Consider the following 14699-nt stretch of genomic DNA (forward strand, 5'->3'; position numbering starts at 1 on the left):
TCCTCAATCTCAAAAGAGGGAAGGCTTCTCCCACAGAGGCTTTTATAGTCTTAATCTGCCTTCATGTGGTTCAAATGCTGTTCAGATCACCCGTAGTTTAATTTGTGTTCAATATAGAATACTGCATTGTCACCTTCTTATTTATCCTTCTTCCAACTTCAGTCCTCAGCTGCCTGTTAGAGAAAGTTGTTCTACTGGATTGGTTCCATTTTCTTTTGTAACACAGCTAATTAACTTTTTATAGTCACTCAAAATGAAAACATTAAGATTAGTTTTAAATACTGTATATTGAAATACCACACTCTTGCAACAGTCCTAAAATTCTACTTTCTGCTAAGAAATCTAAGCCTTTTAAACTCTCCCCAAAAAGCAAATTTAGTAAAATATAAAAATGCAATGCTAAAAGTTATTAAACCCTGTTAAAATGTATGTCCCAAGTAGAATTCACAACCTAATGGGTAAAGCAATTTGTAGTCTGAATTTTCCTATTCTGACACACTAAAAATGTACAGAATTCAGTATGGTAAGAGGATTATTTTGTGCTTCTTCCTCTTCCCCCTGTCTTCAAACCTGTAAGTTCAGAATTGCTCAATATAATTTTTAATTTTGCTCCTGTCAGAAAAACACTGTAAAGAGGAAATGGCACAAATGTACCTAATACAAAAATAAAGCTTTTAATGCCAATATTGTAAATGTGTGAAGAAGATTGTATTTGAAATAGGGTTCTCTATTTATAAATATTCAATAAAGCATCTAGATTACTTTAGAAAAGCTGCTAACTTTTTCATATTGTAAAAGAGGGAATATTTTACATCTGTTATTAATGGGTTTTGATTATCAAACCCTTTCATAGCAACCCATTATTTTGGAGAAGCTAAAGAATGTGAGGAATGAATTGCTGCTGCGATCTGGAACTTATCTGCAAAGATTTTAATCAGCTTTTTTATTGCTCCTAATTACACTGATTTTTTTCCTTTTCTTTAGTTATGATCTGCTCTTCAGTGTGAGGTTTATTATTAGTGGACTAAATAATGAACAGTTGTGCATGCATCATTGCTCATTCAGTCAAGGTTGAACTGCTATCTTTTGTACAAATCTTAAAAGTTTAGAATGTGCATAACAAAATAAGCTTAACCTAACTCTCACATCTTTTTTTTTTTCCCCCTCCCCCGTCCAGAAGTGGAGGAGCTGTTAGCTTCTCTTAAGTATATCCAACACACTTTGGTAGACCCCCAGAGCCAAGAGGATATCTCACTCATTTTACAACTTGTCCAAAATACTGATTTTCAGAATGCATTTAAGATACACAATGCTGTCACAGTGCACATGAACAAAGCCAGCCCTCCATATCCTCTTATCTCCAATGCACAAGAGCTAGCACAAGAGGTATGTATAGTATACATCTCAATGCTATATTTTGTAACTTGTAATTTGTATAATTAGAAATATATCCAGTTTTATCTGTGTATATCAAGCTTGTCTGAGTTATTAATAATCAAAGTTGAATTAAAATGGATCTTAATATATGAATAGTCACTGATTACTGCATCCACTTTTTCCAGAATTAAGCATTACATCCAGGAATTAAATAACTTTCAATTTTGGGTTAATAGCTCAGTTTTTCATAGTAAGAAATTTAACAGCAAAAAAGAAGTACAGTACTTAAGTGCAAAATATTACACCATTTAAGTGCGATGAAAGAAATGGTGCTACAGTAAAAATGGGAACATTTTTCATAGCTCTTCATATCCAGTATCTGTAGATATTGTTCACTTACAATGGATTTGGCATTCTTCTGAGTTTTGAACAGTACTTCAGGGATACCCCTGAAAATGAATGGAAATGAAATCCCTGAAGGAAGTAAACTTAACCATATTTAAAGTTCTTCAACTGTTTGAATCTTTAGGTCTTTGCATCTTGGGACTAAAGATTCTATTGTATATAACTCAGTAGTTCAGTGTTGCTTGGCCATCTGGATTGGTGATATCGTCTATGCTAGTGGTTCCCAAACGTGTTCTACCGCTTATGCGGGGAAAGCCCCTGGCCTGCCTGGGCCGGTTTGTTTACCTGCCATGTCCGCAGGTTTGGCCGATCGCGGCTCCCAGTGGCTGCGGTTCGCTGCTCCAGGCCAATGGGAGCTGCTGGAAGCGGTGGCCAGTATGTCCCTTGGCCCGCGCCACTTCCAGCAGCTCCCTTTGGCCTGGAGCAGCAAACCGCAGCCACTGGGAGCCGCGATCGGCCGAACCTGCAGACACGGCAGGTAAACAAACTGTCCCGGCCTGCCAGGGGCTTTCCCCACACAAGCGGCAGAACAAGTTTGGGAACCACTGGTCTATGCCTACCTTAACTACTGATTTAAAAGTGTCGCTTAAAATCAGACCGATTATTTTATCCTAATGGATCCCAGGTGACACAGGAGAAATGGATTTGCAGAGTTCCTATGGCTATCAGTCACCAAATAGCTTTCATTTCAAGGCATGGTCAGAAAGAGAGGCTTCCTGAAAACTCAGTTGAAAGCTGCTTAGACTCCTAATCTAGTTTAAGAATGTAGGAGAGAGTTGAATTATCCATATGCTAAAAGCCCAGTACATAAATTTAAAAGAGGTGGTATGTATACTTGTTCCCCACTTCTCCTTTAGATCTTGGGGTTACCAGGGACCAGTTCAGCCCCAAGCACTGGTTAGAGCAGGTTGTTCCCCTCCCTCACCTTCTGATCCTGTAGTGATCAGGGAATAGTCAAGACATAAAACTTTACTGGTCATATCCCTTCCCATCCCTGGAATACCCCCCAGGTGTCCCAAAAGACTCCATGACAGGGTCTTTGCCAATTCTGCGACCTCCTGTTCTGGGCAAAGGACAAAAGAAATATTGTACAAAATAAGTAAGATTGAATTTATTGTGCTTTGAGAGAATAGAATATATTACATTCATTTGTTAGAAGTCCTTGCATTTAATGAAATATTTTTGGCTGTCATTAAGGGGCCTCATTGAGCAGAAATGATTTTTGCTAACAGGATTTGTTAAAGGTCAGAACCATCAGACTGGAAAAATGCATATTTAGCCAATAAATGAATACTGCAATTGAGTGCAACAAACTTCCAATTCAAATCACACTAAAGTAATTTAAATTTTGAGAGCCATGTACCCCGGTCACCATTTTCACTGAGTCATGCCATTTAGGAACAAGTGAGCACCTGATATTTCTTTGGGATTTTTTTAAAGTGACTCTCAAACTGCACTTGAACAGGAGTCTAGTGTAATTTTTTTAGATGTTTTCTAGTTTTAGAAATCATATAATCATAGAATTGTAGGACTGGAAGGACCTTGAGAGGTCATCTAGTTCAGTCCCCTGCTAGCAGGATTTGTTAAAGGTCAGATAGACCCAGCAGACTGGAAAAATGCAGATTTTCATTCCTTCTCTTCTTCCCCCCTGTTAATGCAATTAACGACAACTTTTGGGTGTGAATCTTTCCATCTTGGCCGCAGGTGAATTACTTGCATTTTTTGAGAGTATGAGGAAGAATATAGGACATTCATATTTTTTGTTCGCACATATAATTTGAACACAAACTTTAAACCATTTTAGTCATAAAGATATGGCTAGTCTTTTAGGAGCTGTTTAGTAATTTTCTTTCTCTTCCCCATCCTTTGACTTAGCTTTACAGCATGGATGCTGGTTTGATCTCAGCATTGGCCTGCTAAAGCCAGGGTTGTGAGTTCAATCCTTGAGGTGGCCATTTGGGTCAAAAATTGGGGATTGGTCCTGCTTTGAGCAGGGGGTTGGACTAGATGACCTCCTGAGGTCCCTTCCAACCCTGATATTCTATGATTCTATGATTCCTTTAATGTCTGTGTCTTCACTTCCTGATAACTGGGTACAAGCAGCTTTAGCATCCAGGTCCCCCCCTTTCTCTGTAAGAGCCTGGGTTGTTGAGGGAAAGCTAAATATCCTTATCCATAAGCACCACCAAATAGGCCTCAGCGTCATAAGCTGTGGGAGACAGTGCTAGAAGATGAGTGGAAAACCATTTTCCAGAAGAAAGTGGAGAAGGTGCCTGACTTTGGGGATCTCTTCCAAATATTAATTGCAGGACAAATACGCCTGCAATTCCAACTAAGCAGCCACATAGAAGCCAGTATTTGTGGTGATATGCAACAGCCTGTGGATTTGTCCATAGGCAAGAAACCTGTCCTCAAATTGAGTTTCCTGTTCTTCCTTTCAAGGAATCCAGACTGTTTGTAGATATTCTTTATTCAGCCCTTAGTGCAGTTTCTGGGAAGAAAACCTCCTTTCCAGTTCTTGTTTTACTGTCCTGCAAGCCAAAACCTTTTTCCACATCCTTAATAGGAGAATCACAGAGCCCTCTTAATGCAGGAAAACTTGTGTAGGCTCACCCTTCAAAATGCCATTCTCCCACTTCCCTCCTTCCCTGTTTTAAATCCAACTTGAAACCTTTCAGGACCAAAAAAAACTGGGGAGAGCCAGTTCTGATTCTTTTTGGAGTGGGAGAAGAACATAAACATGCAACTCCATTGTTCTGGAGGTTAGGTTTTTGTATAACAGAAGGAGGTTGCAATTTATAGAGTTCTAGCTGCACAACTTCGAATTGTAGCAGCTGTGTGTGAATGTGCAGTTTTTTTATTAAAAGAAAACACGCACAGGCAAGTAAAAAAAACAAAACTTATTAATTCATTGTTAAAGTTACAAATTTTAAATGGTAAAAATCAAGAAATTGCTCTGGCACTCCGATTTGATCTGCCACGTACATATTTTGGATTACTCTTCAAGCAGTTGAATGTATATTGTAACATACAGTATAGACAATATGGGTGAACTAAAATTGCTGTACGAACTTTGTTCGTGCTTCTTCGTCCTTATTTTAAATTTGCAATCCTTAAAGAGTTGTAATGAATTATTGGCTTTATCTTTTAAAACATTTTAGAATTTTTTACATAATTGTACTGTGCTAGTTTAGCAATTCAGCTGGAGTGTTTGTGGGAGAAAATGTGTAACTGATAAGCGGTCAGCAAAAACTTGTGATTTATCTATTTTTTTTAGGCACTTTAATTTAATTAAAAGGCTGAGTAAAGCATGCAGGCTTAAGGAATTTATCTGGAGATTAACTCCCTAAACTAATTTGGTGCACTCTGACTCTTGAATAAAAATAGTGTTAAACATCAAATGTCATTACATTGGTTTAAAAGTCAGTTAAACTTGACAAAAATGGGGGCCAGGATTAGAGGAACATGATCTAAATGTTGATGCTGTAACAGCATTTGATACAGCATTCAATACAGTTTATAATTTTTGGCATAGAAGAGCATCTAAAAGCACATTAGCAAGAACTGTCTCTCTAAACCTGGACTAATTAAACTTAATTTGATCCTGCTTACACGGAATGAATTCTAAACGCTTCAGAGACTGAAAAGTTTTAATTTTTTTGCAAGACCAGATGTATGTAAATAATAAAATTAGATCATTTTTAATGGGCTTAACTGAACACTTACTACTGTACTTATGTATAGGGCTCCTTGTTTGTCATGGAGGTCGCAGAAGTCAGATTCTGTGACTTTACGCTATCTTTGTGACTTCTGCGGGGGCGAGTGTGGCTGACTCCAGGGCTGCCCAAGCAGCTGTGTCTGGGACCACCTGTTCAGGTGGCCCCAGGGACAGCCACACTGGCTGCTGCTGGGGCAGCCCCAGGCAGCTGGCCCTGGGAATCATCTGAGCAGTTGTCCCAGGGTGGCTGGTGTGGCTGCTGCCATTGGCCCCCAGCAGTGGTTTCCGGGTGCCTGGAGTAGCCACTTCTCCGGGTGGCTCCTGGTGGCAGTGGTGCCCAGGCAGTGACCCCATTAAGATTTAGTTAGGCATATTTATATTATGTCCTGGACAGGTCATGGGCTGTGAATTTTTGTTTATTGCCCATGACCTGTCAGTGACTTTTACTAAAAATACCGGTAACTAAATCATAACCTTACTTAAGTAATATAAAAATGCACACATCCTATATTAAATAAGATTACATTAATATAGAAATTAATATTAAAACTGAGTTGCTGGTTCTGTTATAAATAGGGCCCTATCAAATTCATGGTCTATTTTGGTCAATTTCACAATCATAGGATTTTAAAAATTTCATTTCAGCTATTTAAATCTGAAATTTCAGTGTTGTAATTGTAGGGGTCCTGACCCAAAAAGGAGTTGGGCGGGCACAGTTTGCAAGGTTCTTGTAGGTGGGGTTGCGGTACTGCTGTCCTTTGCGCTGCTGCTGGCAACGGAGCTGCCATCAGAGCTGGGTGGCTGCTCCTGGCCAGGAGTCTAGCTCTGAAGCCAGCAGCAGCGCAAAAGTAAGGATGGCATGGTATGTTATTGCCACCTTTACTTCTGCGTTGCTGCCTTCAGAGCTGGGCCCTAGGTCAGCAGTCACCACTCTCTGGCCGCCCAGTTCTGAAGGCAGCAGTGGAGAAGTAAGGGTGGCATGGTGTTGTATTGCCACTCTTACCATACTTGCAGAAGTGCTGCCTTCAGAGCTGGGCATCCAGCCAACAGCCCCGGCTCTCCGGCTGCCCAGCTCTGAAGGCAGAGCAGAAGTAAGGGTGGCAATCTTGCGACCCCTTAATATAACTTTGCAACCCCCCTGCAACTCCTTTTTAGGTCAGGACCTGCAATTTGAGAAACACTAGTCTCCCCTGTAAAATTTGTATAGTATAGGGTGGAAGCACACAAAAGACCAGATTTCACTGTCCGTTATAAACTGTTCTTCAGATGACTCTCAAATTGTGGTATGTAATTTGGCATGCACATTCATGGCTCTGATGCAACTATTTGAGCTAAAATTAGATGTTTTGGTATTGTTTTACATTTTCAAATTAATATCTTATAAACAAAACTTAATCTTTTTGGTGGAATTTGGTAGAATTTTTTTTAATATGGCAGACTTTTTGCAAAGCATTTATGGGGTAGAAGAATAATGTAGCAGATGGTGTGGATTTATTAACTACAAAACTAAGCCACTGCAACAAAGAGGCCAGTATAAAGTTACTGTTGCCATGTGCGCACAATAGATCACTAAACAAGATAGAGAATAAAGCTATACACAGAAAAGATTACTTCAGAACTGGTGGAGACTCCTGTGGCTTTACCAATTTAAAAATAAGAGGCAGTGCAGACTAGTGCCTTTAGTTTTAATATTAGCTCTGCCATTGACTTGGTCTCTCATTTTTGGCAAGTCAACTCTGATGCTGAATCACAGTAACCCCATTTGTGAACAGTTGTTCACATCTGCAGAAGTTATTACAGACCATAGCATAGTAATGTGACACACTGGAAGATACACATGTTCTACATGCTATTATATCTGCCAGAATTAAATAGTCCCACAGATGTAATAAAGGTACTAAATGTATAGAGAGGAGAAATGTAGTATTTCATCTGAATACATATAATGAAAGCATTTAAAGAACTATGAAACTATTCCAAATAGCAATCCAATTTGAGTGAAGAAAAACACAATGCACGAAAAATGTCTCAATGGGCCAGGTTGGCAGGCATGGATACTTCAAAAAAGAAAAAGGGGGGCAGGAGGAAGAAATTTAATTTCTGACATTGCCTCCATAAAACCACTGTGTAGGAATCATGGCCATAAACCCTTTTTGAAGCAGTAATGTCTGTGGGTCTTCATATGGGGCAACAGAATAAATAGCTTGCCCCAACTAATGGTCCCCATTTCTGATTTCTGCCAGATGTAGCAGTATAGAAACCTGTCCATTCCATTTATGCATCATGCAGTAGCTTAGGAAGAAGTCTCAAATTCTTAAGTAAACCAAACAAAAAAGTATATAATTGTAGGTAGTTCTTTGTATTAGGTATTTTTTGGTTTTTTATAAATTCCTTAGATTTAGAGGGGATGTCAGATCCAACTCTTACAATGGATTTGATGACAAAGAAACATAGTTTCAAGAGGTGAACCTTTTGCCTCACTAAATTTCCAGCCTCTTACAAGCATTCAGAATGTTGTCAGGCACTGCTGAGGCAAGGAATTGATCTGTGTGCTCATCCTTCTCCAAAGGGGTCCAAAAGGATTGAGAGATGAGGCTGCAGAATTTCTTAATGCAAAAACCTTCATCAGGCAAGGAAGAAGGGGAGATCTCAAACAAGTACGGGTTCTGTGAAGTTGTTTGAGTGCAAAAATCTGTCAAGTCAAAACGGATGCAGAAGGGTTGCTCTCTGGAGAATACATCCTGTAAAGAAGGTTCCTCATGGCAACAGACTTTTGAAGATTCAAGCTCATCAGACAAAGCTGGCAGAAGTTCTTCTGGTTTCTGGCAGCTCTAAGAAATCGTATGGCACTGACAGAAAGGAGTCTCATAGTACATCAACTGATGGATGTCACCAGGCCATGGTGCAGCTGACCTACCTCAAACCTCAGGGTGCTGCAAAGAAGAAAAAAATATATATTCAGCTCTGAGCTGGGTCATTTCCATCCTTCTTGAGACCTTTGTTAGATCCCCTTGGCTTGATCTCCCCAAAACACCTCAGTGGAGATGCTCGAAGGGTTCACCAGTGTTCTCAGTACCAATCTGCGATTACTTCCTTTTGGGCTCAGTGTCTCCTTGGCAGCTAGGAGCTGTGGGAATCTCTGTCTAGAGGCTTCTGCTTTGGTGCTAATGGATTTTTTTGTTCTACTGTGGGGATGTCAGCTTCATAGATTCCAAAGTCAGAGGGACCGTTGTGATCATCTAGTTTGACCTTCTGTATAACCAGCCACAGAACTTCCCCAAAATAATTCCTAGAGCATATATTTTAGAAAACATCCAATCTTGATTTAAAAATTGCCAGTAATGGAAACGCCATCATGATCATAGGTAAATTATTCCAATGATATTTCCAATCAACACTGTAACCTTTATCAAACAAACTTGTAATCTCATAAAATAAGGATCTACTTTCCATAAATCTATGTTGATTAGCATTAATTATATTCTTCTCCTTTAATTCTTTGTTATTCAAGTTCCATATCAGCTGCTGTATTACCTTACCCTGGAATGATGACTGACAGGCCTGTAATTACTCAGGTCATCCTGTTTACTCTTTTAAAATATTGACGCACCAATAACTTCCGGTGTTCCAAGACTCACTGGAAATCAACATTCACTGTTCAGCGAACTCCTCAGCCAGCTCTTTTAAAACTTGGATGGAAGCTATTTGGACCTGCTGATTTTAAAATTTCTAACTTCAGTAGATCCTGTTCAATATTCTTCTGATATACGAGTAGAATGGAAAATGTTATCATATGATATTACTACATCTATTTTTCCCCTCAAATACAGAACAGAAATATTAATTGAACATTTCTGCAATTCTGCTATTTCCATGTAGTAATGAACCAATATCATTGTAAGGATTCTTTTTGAGCCTATTATTCTTGAAAAAACTCCTCCTTATTGTCCTTAACCCTGATGACCATAGAGTTCTCCTTGTGGCCCTTGGCTTCCCTTACCAATTTTTTACAATTCCAGGCTTCTGATTTATATTCATTACCATCAATTTCTTCCTTTTGTTTTATACTATTTTATTGTTTCTTTATAGCTGCCTTCACTTTCCTTCTTCACAAGATGGCTTTCTTCCTTGATTTGTAGGCTTATGGCTTTTTGGAGATCTAGGAAAGTGTTTATAAACCATTCCAAATTATCATTTACATTTTTCTGATTAAATTCTTCATCCCAGCTGATTTGGCTCATAATCTTAATCAGTTTTGTGAAATTATCCCTTTCAAAGTAGAGTCTCTGTCTCTCTGTCTGTCTTTCTCTATATATATAAATAAATAAAATTACTGATCTGTACTTTATTCTGTTTGCACATTATAAATGTGATCAGGTCTTGTATGTAAGCTACCATTAATTTTTAGTTCTGTGATCAGTTCCTCTTTCTGACAAGATGTCTAATATAGAATTCCCCCATGTTGACTGTAACACTTGGAGTTAGGAAATTGTCCTCAGTAATATTTAGACATTCCCAGGATGTTTTAGCATTGGCAAGATCAGACCTCCAGCACATCACTCAAATTGAAGTCCCCCATGATCACACAGCATTTCGCCCCGACACACACATTAAAGATAGGTAAATAAGAAGCCAGTCATCCTGTTCCAAAGTGTGATTTGGTGCTCTGTAGCAGATACCGACCAATACCCCATCTGGTGTTTTTGTTAGGACATTGATCCATAAGCATTCAGGATCATTGTCTTCCAAGTTATCAGTGACTGGGAAACAAGTAATGCCATTTTTGACATCACGTCACTTCTTCTCTTTTGTCTACTTGATCCTTCCTGAATAGGTTATAACCATTTTTTTAACATTCCAGTCATGTGAGTCATACCTCCGCATTTTTCTGGTGGCCACACTGTGCCCACTCTCGCCTGTCTCTAGCTGTTGGAATGCCACCCTGACCTCTTGTCTCTGGTGATTAAGAACAGCAAGGCCTCCTCTCCGACTTCCTCTTCCTTTCTTCCTTGAAGCTGGGGCACAGATATTCCCTGAACCTTGCTATCTAGGAACTCCTCACCTTCTCTGATTCTCAGTAGTGTCTTTACTTGCCTCTCCAATCCAGTAATCTTTTCCTCCAGCATAGTGACCAACTTGCACTTCATGCACAGGAAATCTGTTCTGGCTTCAGGCAGGAAAGAAAACATGGCACATCCACTGCAGGTCACCACTACTGTTCCATCGCTGGCCATCTTGAAATCGCACAGAGCTGAACCAGGAGGGAAAGCCTCTTTCATGCCCTGTCTAAACTCTCTCTGAAACTCTCCTCTTAAGTAATTCTGTTAACGGCTGTCATGTACACCTAACAAATTACTTTTTATACCAAGTACCCTGCTTAGCTCACCTCTTGCCTCTCACTACCATGGAGAATTAACTACTTGGAGACTTTAAACAGCGAGGCTGATCAAAGCTCCAAGGCGCAGCCATGTGGCCCTTACCATGGGACCAGATATGAGAGAGGAGCTCCTAGCACTGCTGCAGGTGCTCTTCATAATCAAATATTGCACTAGAACTTCCTGGGACCTTCAGTTGTTTTGCTGGACCAATCATCTTTCTCTTTTCCCTTTTCTTAGCACTTCTGGGTATCTGACCCTCTACCACCACCTTCTGATAAGTCATCAGCAAGAGTGGAGGATGAAAGAATATCCCAAAAGTTGAAAGAGAGCAGTCTTTTGATCCTAAAAATGGGGAAGGCTCTTGTAATGACATTTCAGTCACTTTCGCCTGACTTTTCAAGGTCATCAGTGCTTCTGAACCCATATATTTTTATTTTCTCAGAGGAGGATGAGACTAGGAATAAGAGCCATGGATGGAACCCCCTTCCACCTCCTCACCAGATAAGGGCGTCCTTTCTGCTTTGTCTTTCCCTCTGAGCAATGGCAGGTCAGGACCTGGTAGTCAGGATGGCATGAGATATACATCTTCTTTTGACAGCTTTCCCAAGTAAATCTTGTAAGCTTTTTGACATCCTGAGTTGCAGAAGAAAAGGGCACCCCTCCCTGTCAAGAGGGATTTTTCAGAGCCAGACAAGGAAGTCTGATGACTCTATCAGGGTCTGAGGGAAGGCTTTGACATGGTCTGTTGAAACCCTGCATCAGAATCACTGTCTTTCTGCTGCCGGTGGAAACAGCAATTTGAACAAAGTGAGACCATCTTCCACTCCTAGGAAAAAGAAGTCTAAGCAGTTTAATACATTAATAATCTGGAATTATCTGTAATTTATGAGTCACCCAGATGACATTTTAGAAACGTCTGTGATGGTATGCTGCTGTTTGGTAAATAGGCTACCTTTTGTGGGGATGTGTTCATTTATAGTTTTTTAATGACTGCCCTCCTTTTACAGATCTTAATCTTTTATTCATTCCCTATAGTAGCCTAGTCCATCAGTAGTGTCCGCTCATGTCACTCTAATGTACTGGATAACAGCCTAGATAGAGAAGCACAGTTCTGATTTGACACATTAGAATAGTTCATGTATTCTCATTGCATAAATGTCTTATTTCTTAAGAGTTTTTTATAAATATATTGAGGCAGAGTAATAAATATACAGATTTGCTTTGTTTCTCTCAGTAAAATAGCTAATTACATTTAGTTTTCTTTCTTCAAGATAACTTTAGTCAGAGCTAAATTAGCCAACTATGCAAAGCAGATTTTCACTGTTTGGTCTCTTTTAGGTACAGTGTGTTTTGAAACCCAGTCACCAGAAAGATGGGCAGGAGCTTAGTGCTTTGCTGAATGCCCCTCACATTCAGGTAAAACTAGGCAAAGTTGGTACTGTGTAATCTATACTATGTAGATTTTTAAAATGTTTTTATATATTTTATTTCTTGCAAACACCATAAAAACACCGGTTTGAAACTTGTTTCTTGAGGCTAAAAACTGAGTGTTCCTCGAATATATGGAAAATCTCCACGTGATTGAAAAATGAAAACTTAACGTGTTTCACAGGTGACAAAATTGTAACTTCCTGCTACTAATGACATTTACTATTGAAATGCGCACTTGGGTTCAGTGCCAGCCACCAGTCTTCAGGTGTACTTAGTTGCATACCTAGTAAGCCAGCCTTCAATGTTTATGCAAAAGGCAGAAGATTGACTTTAAACATAACCATTGGAAGAGTGAAGCTGCACTGGGTGCATGGGTATATAATACAGTATTTTCCTCTACACTGTTGCCCGAAAACTCAATCAGAATTGGGGCTCCATGGTGCTAGGCACCGTATAAACACATAGGAAGACAGACTTTTGCCCCATACAGCTTGCTATCCAAACAAGGGAAGGGAAAAAAGTGTGGCATACAGAGTGAACAGGGAGATAAAGGTTTATGGGGGAGGGAGAGTGAGACTGACAGAGGACCTGTGATGGGAAATAGCTAAGATAAGTTAAGGGCAAACAGGCATTCATCAAATGCCTGATAATGACCAGAGTTCAGATGGATTTAAAAAAAAAAGGGGTGGGGGGCGGGTGGTTTGCTGCTATTGGTGGCGTTGAAGTGCTGTGGAAGTATTAAGTGGATAGGGGGCCCCTGGCTGAGTGTAATCGTGCCCTGCCGCTTCTGGCTGTTTTGGGGGAATATTTGCTGTTCCTTTGGACTGACTGCTGGAGCTTGGAGGCTCTGGAGTGGGGTCTTTTTATTGGGAAAGTATTCTTTTTCCTTCCCAACTCTTCCCTCCCTCCCCCTAAAAAAAGTGTTCTGGGAGTGTGGAGGAGTCTGAAACCATAGGTATAAATTCCAGCATATATCACTACTGTACAAACAAGAATTGACAGCTAGTGAAATTTACAGTTGTCAGTTACAGAAGAATGTGATTAATGTGCATTGCTTGCAACTTATAAGTAAAATAGCTTCTACTACATTTCTTGGCAAAGATTTAATAGCTGAGTGCTACGGTGAGGTCTCTTTTTACTAAAACTTCATTACATTTAAAAAAATATATATTTAATAGTATACTCTGAACAAGGCCCTGTTTACTCTGACAAGCTGCACTTAAATTTTGTGGCAGAGTCCACTAATTTCTGCAGTGCTTTAATGGAAATAATCAAAATACAGTGACAGCTTCAAATATTAAAACTGGAGGTTTTGTATTTAATTATATATGAAAATGAATACAAGCAGTACAGCAGCCCCTGTGTTTGTTAAACTGATTTTGTCATTAGATTTTATCAGCGTACGTTCAGTAAGCTACAGATTGACATGGTTGTCATCTTTAGGTTTCAGAGTTAACGTGAAGTAAAATGGGGTATTGAGACCCCTCAGAGCCATTGATTCAGACTGTCAGCAAACTCAGGAGGATAACACTAGATTAGTTTACATTCACTTCATGTTTTCCAGGTTATCATTGCAATCGTCTCTCAAAACTGGGTGACTGGGCAACAAAATGGCAGATGAAATTCAATGTAGATAAATGCAAAGTAATGCACGCTGGAAAACATAATCCCAGCTATACATATAAATTAGCTGTTACCATGCAAGAAAGAGATCTTGGAGTCGTCATGGATAGTTCTCTGAAAACATCCACTTAGTGTACGGTGGCAGTTAAAAACGCTAACAGAATGTTGGGAATTATTAGGAAAGGGATCAATAAGACAGAAAATACCATATTGCCTCTATATAAATCCATGGTATGCCCACATCTTGAATACTGTGTGCAGATGTGGTCGCACCATCTCAAAAAAAGATATATTGGAAAAGGTTCAGAAAAGGGCAACAAAAATTATTAGGGGTATGGAACAGCTTCCATCTGAGGAGAGATTAATAAAACTGGGACTTTACAGCTTGGAAAAGAGACAACTGGGGGGATATGATAGAGGTCTATAAAACCAGGGCTGGTGTGGAGAAAGTAAATAAGGAAGTGTTATTTATGCCTCATAACACAAGAACTAAAAATAAAAGTAATAGTCAGCAGGTTTAAAACAAACAAAAAAGGAAGTATTTCTTCACACAGTGCACAGTCAATCTGTGGAACTCTTTGCCCAAAGGTGTGTGAAGGCCAAGATTGTAACAGGCTTGAAAAAAGAGCTAGATAAGTTCATGGAGGATAGGTCCATCAATGGCTATTAGCCAGGATGGGCTGGGATGCAAAACCATGCTCTTAAGTGTCCATAGCTTATGTCTTCCAGAAGTTGGGAATAGGCAACAGGACATGAATCACTGTTCT

The 14699-nt window shown here is 39.6% G+C and overlaps 1 protein-coding gene across 7 annotated transcripts in view; it reads left to right on the forward strand.

The window, feature by feature from the left end:
• Window positions 1-14699, forward strand: part of PALS1 (protein associated with LIN7 1, MAGUK p55 family member) — a 136552-nt gene that overhangs the window by 85615 nt on the left and 36238 nt on the right. For 5 of the 7 annotated variants that reach the window (XM_073348379.1, XM_073348378.1, XM_073348384.1 and 2 more), the window contains 2 exons: window positions 1178-1386; window positions 12217-12294. In XM_073348379.1, the coding sequence (XP_073204480.1) occupies window positions 1178-1386; window positions 12217-12294 (287 nt within the window). The remainder of the gene's footprint in view (window positions 1-1177; window positions 1387-12216; window positions 12295-14699) is intronic. The other 2 variants (XM_073348382.1, XM_073348383.1) reach the window with 2 other exon arrangements.

This window comes from Lepidochelys kempii, chromosome 6 (assembly GCF_965140265.1).
Source record: "Lepidochelys kempii isolate rLepKem1 chromosome 6, rLepKem1.hap2, whole genome shotgun sequence".
NCBI lineage: Eukaryota > Metazoa > Chordata > Testudines > Cheloniidae > Lepidochelys > Lepidochelys kempii.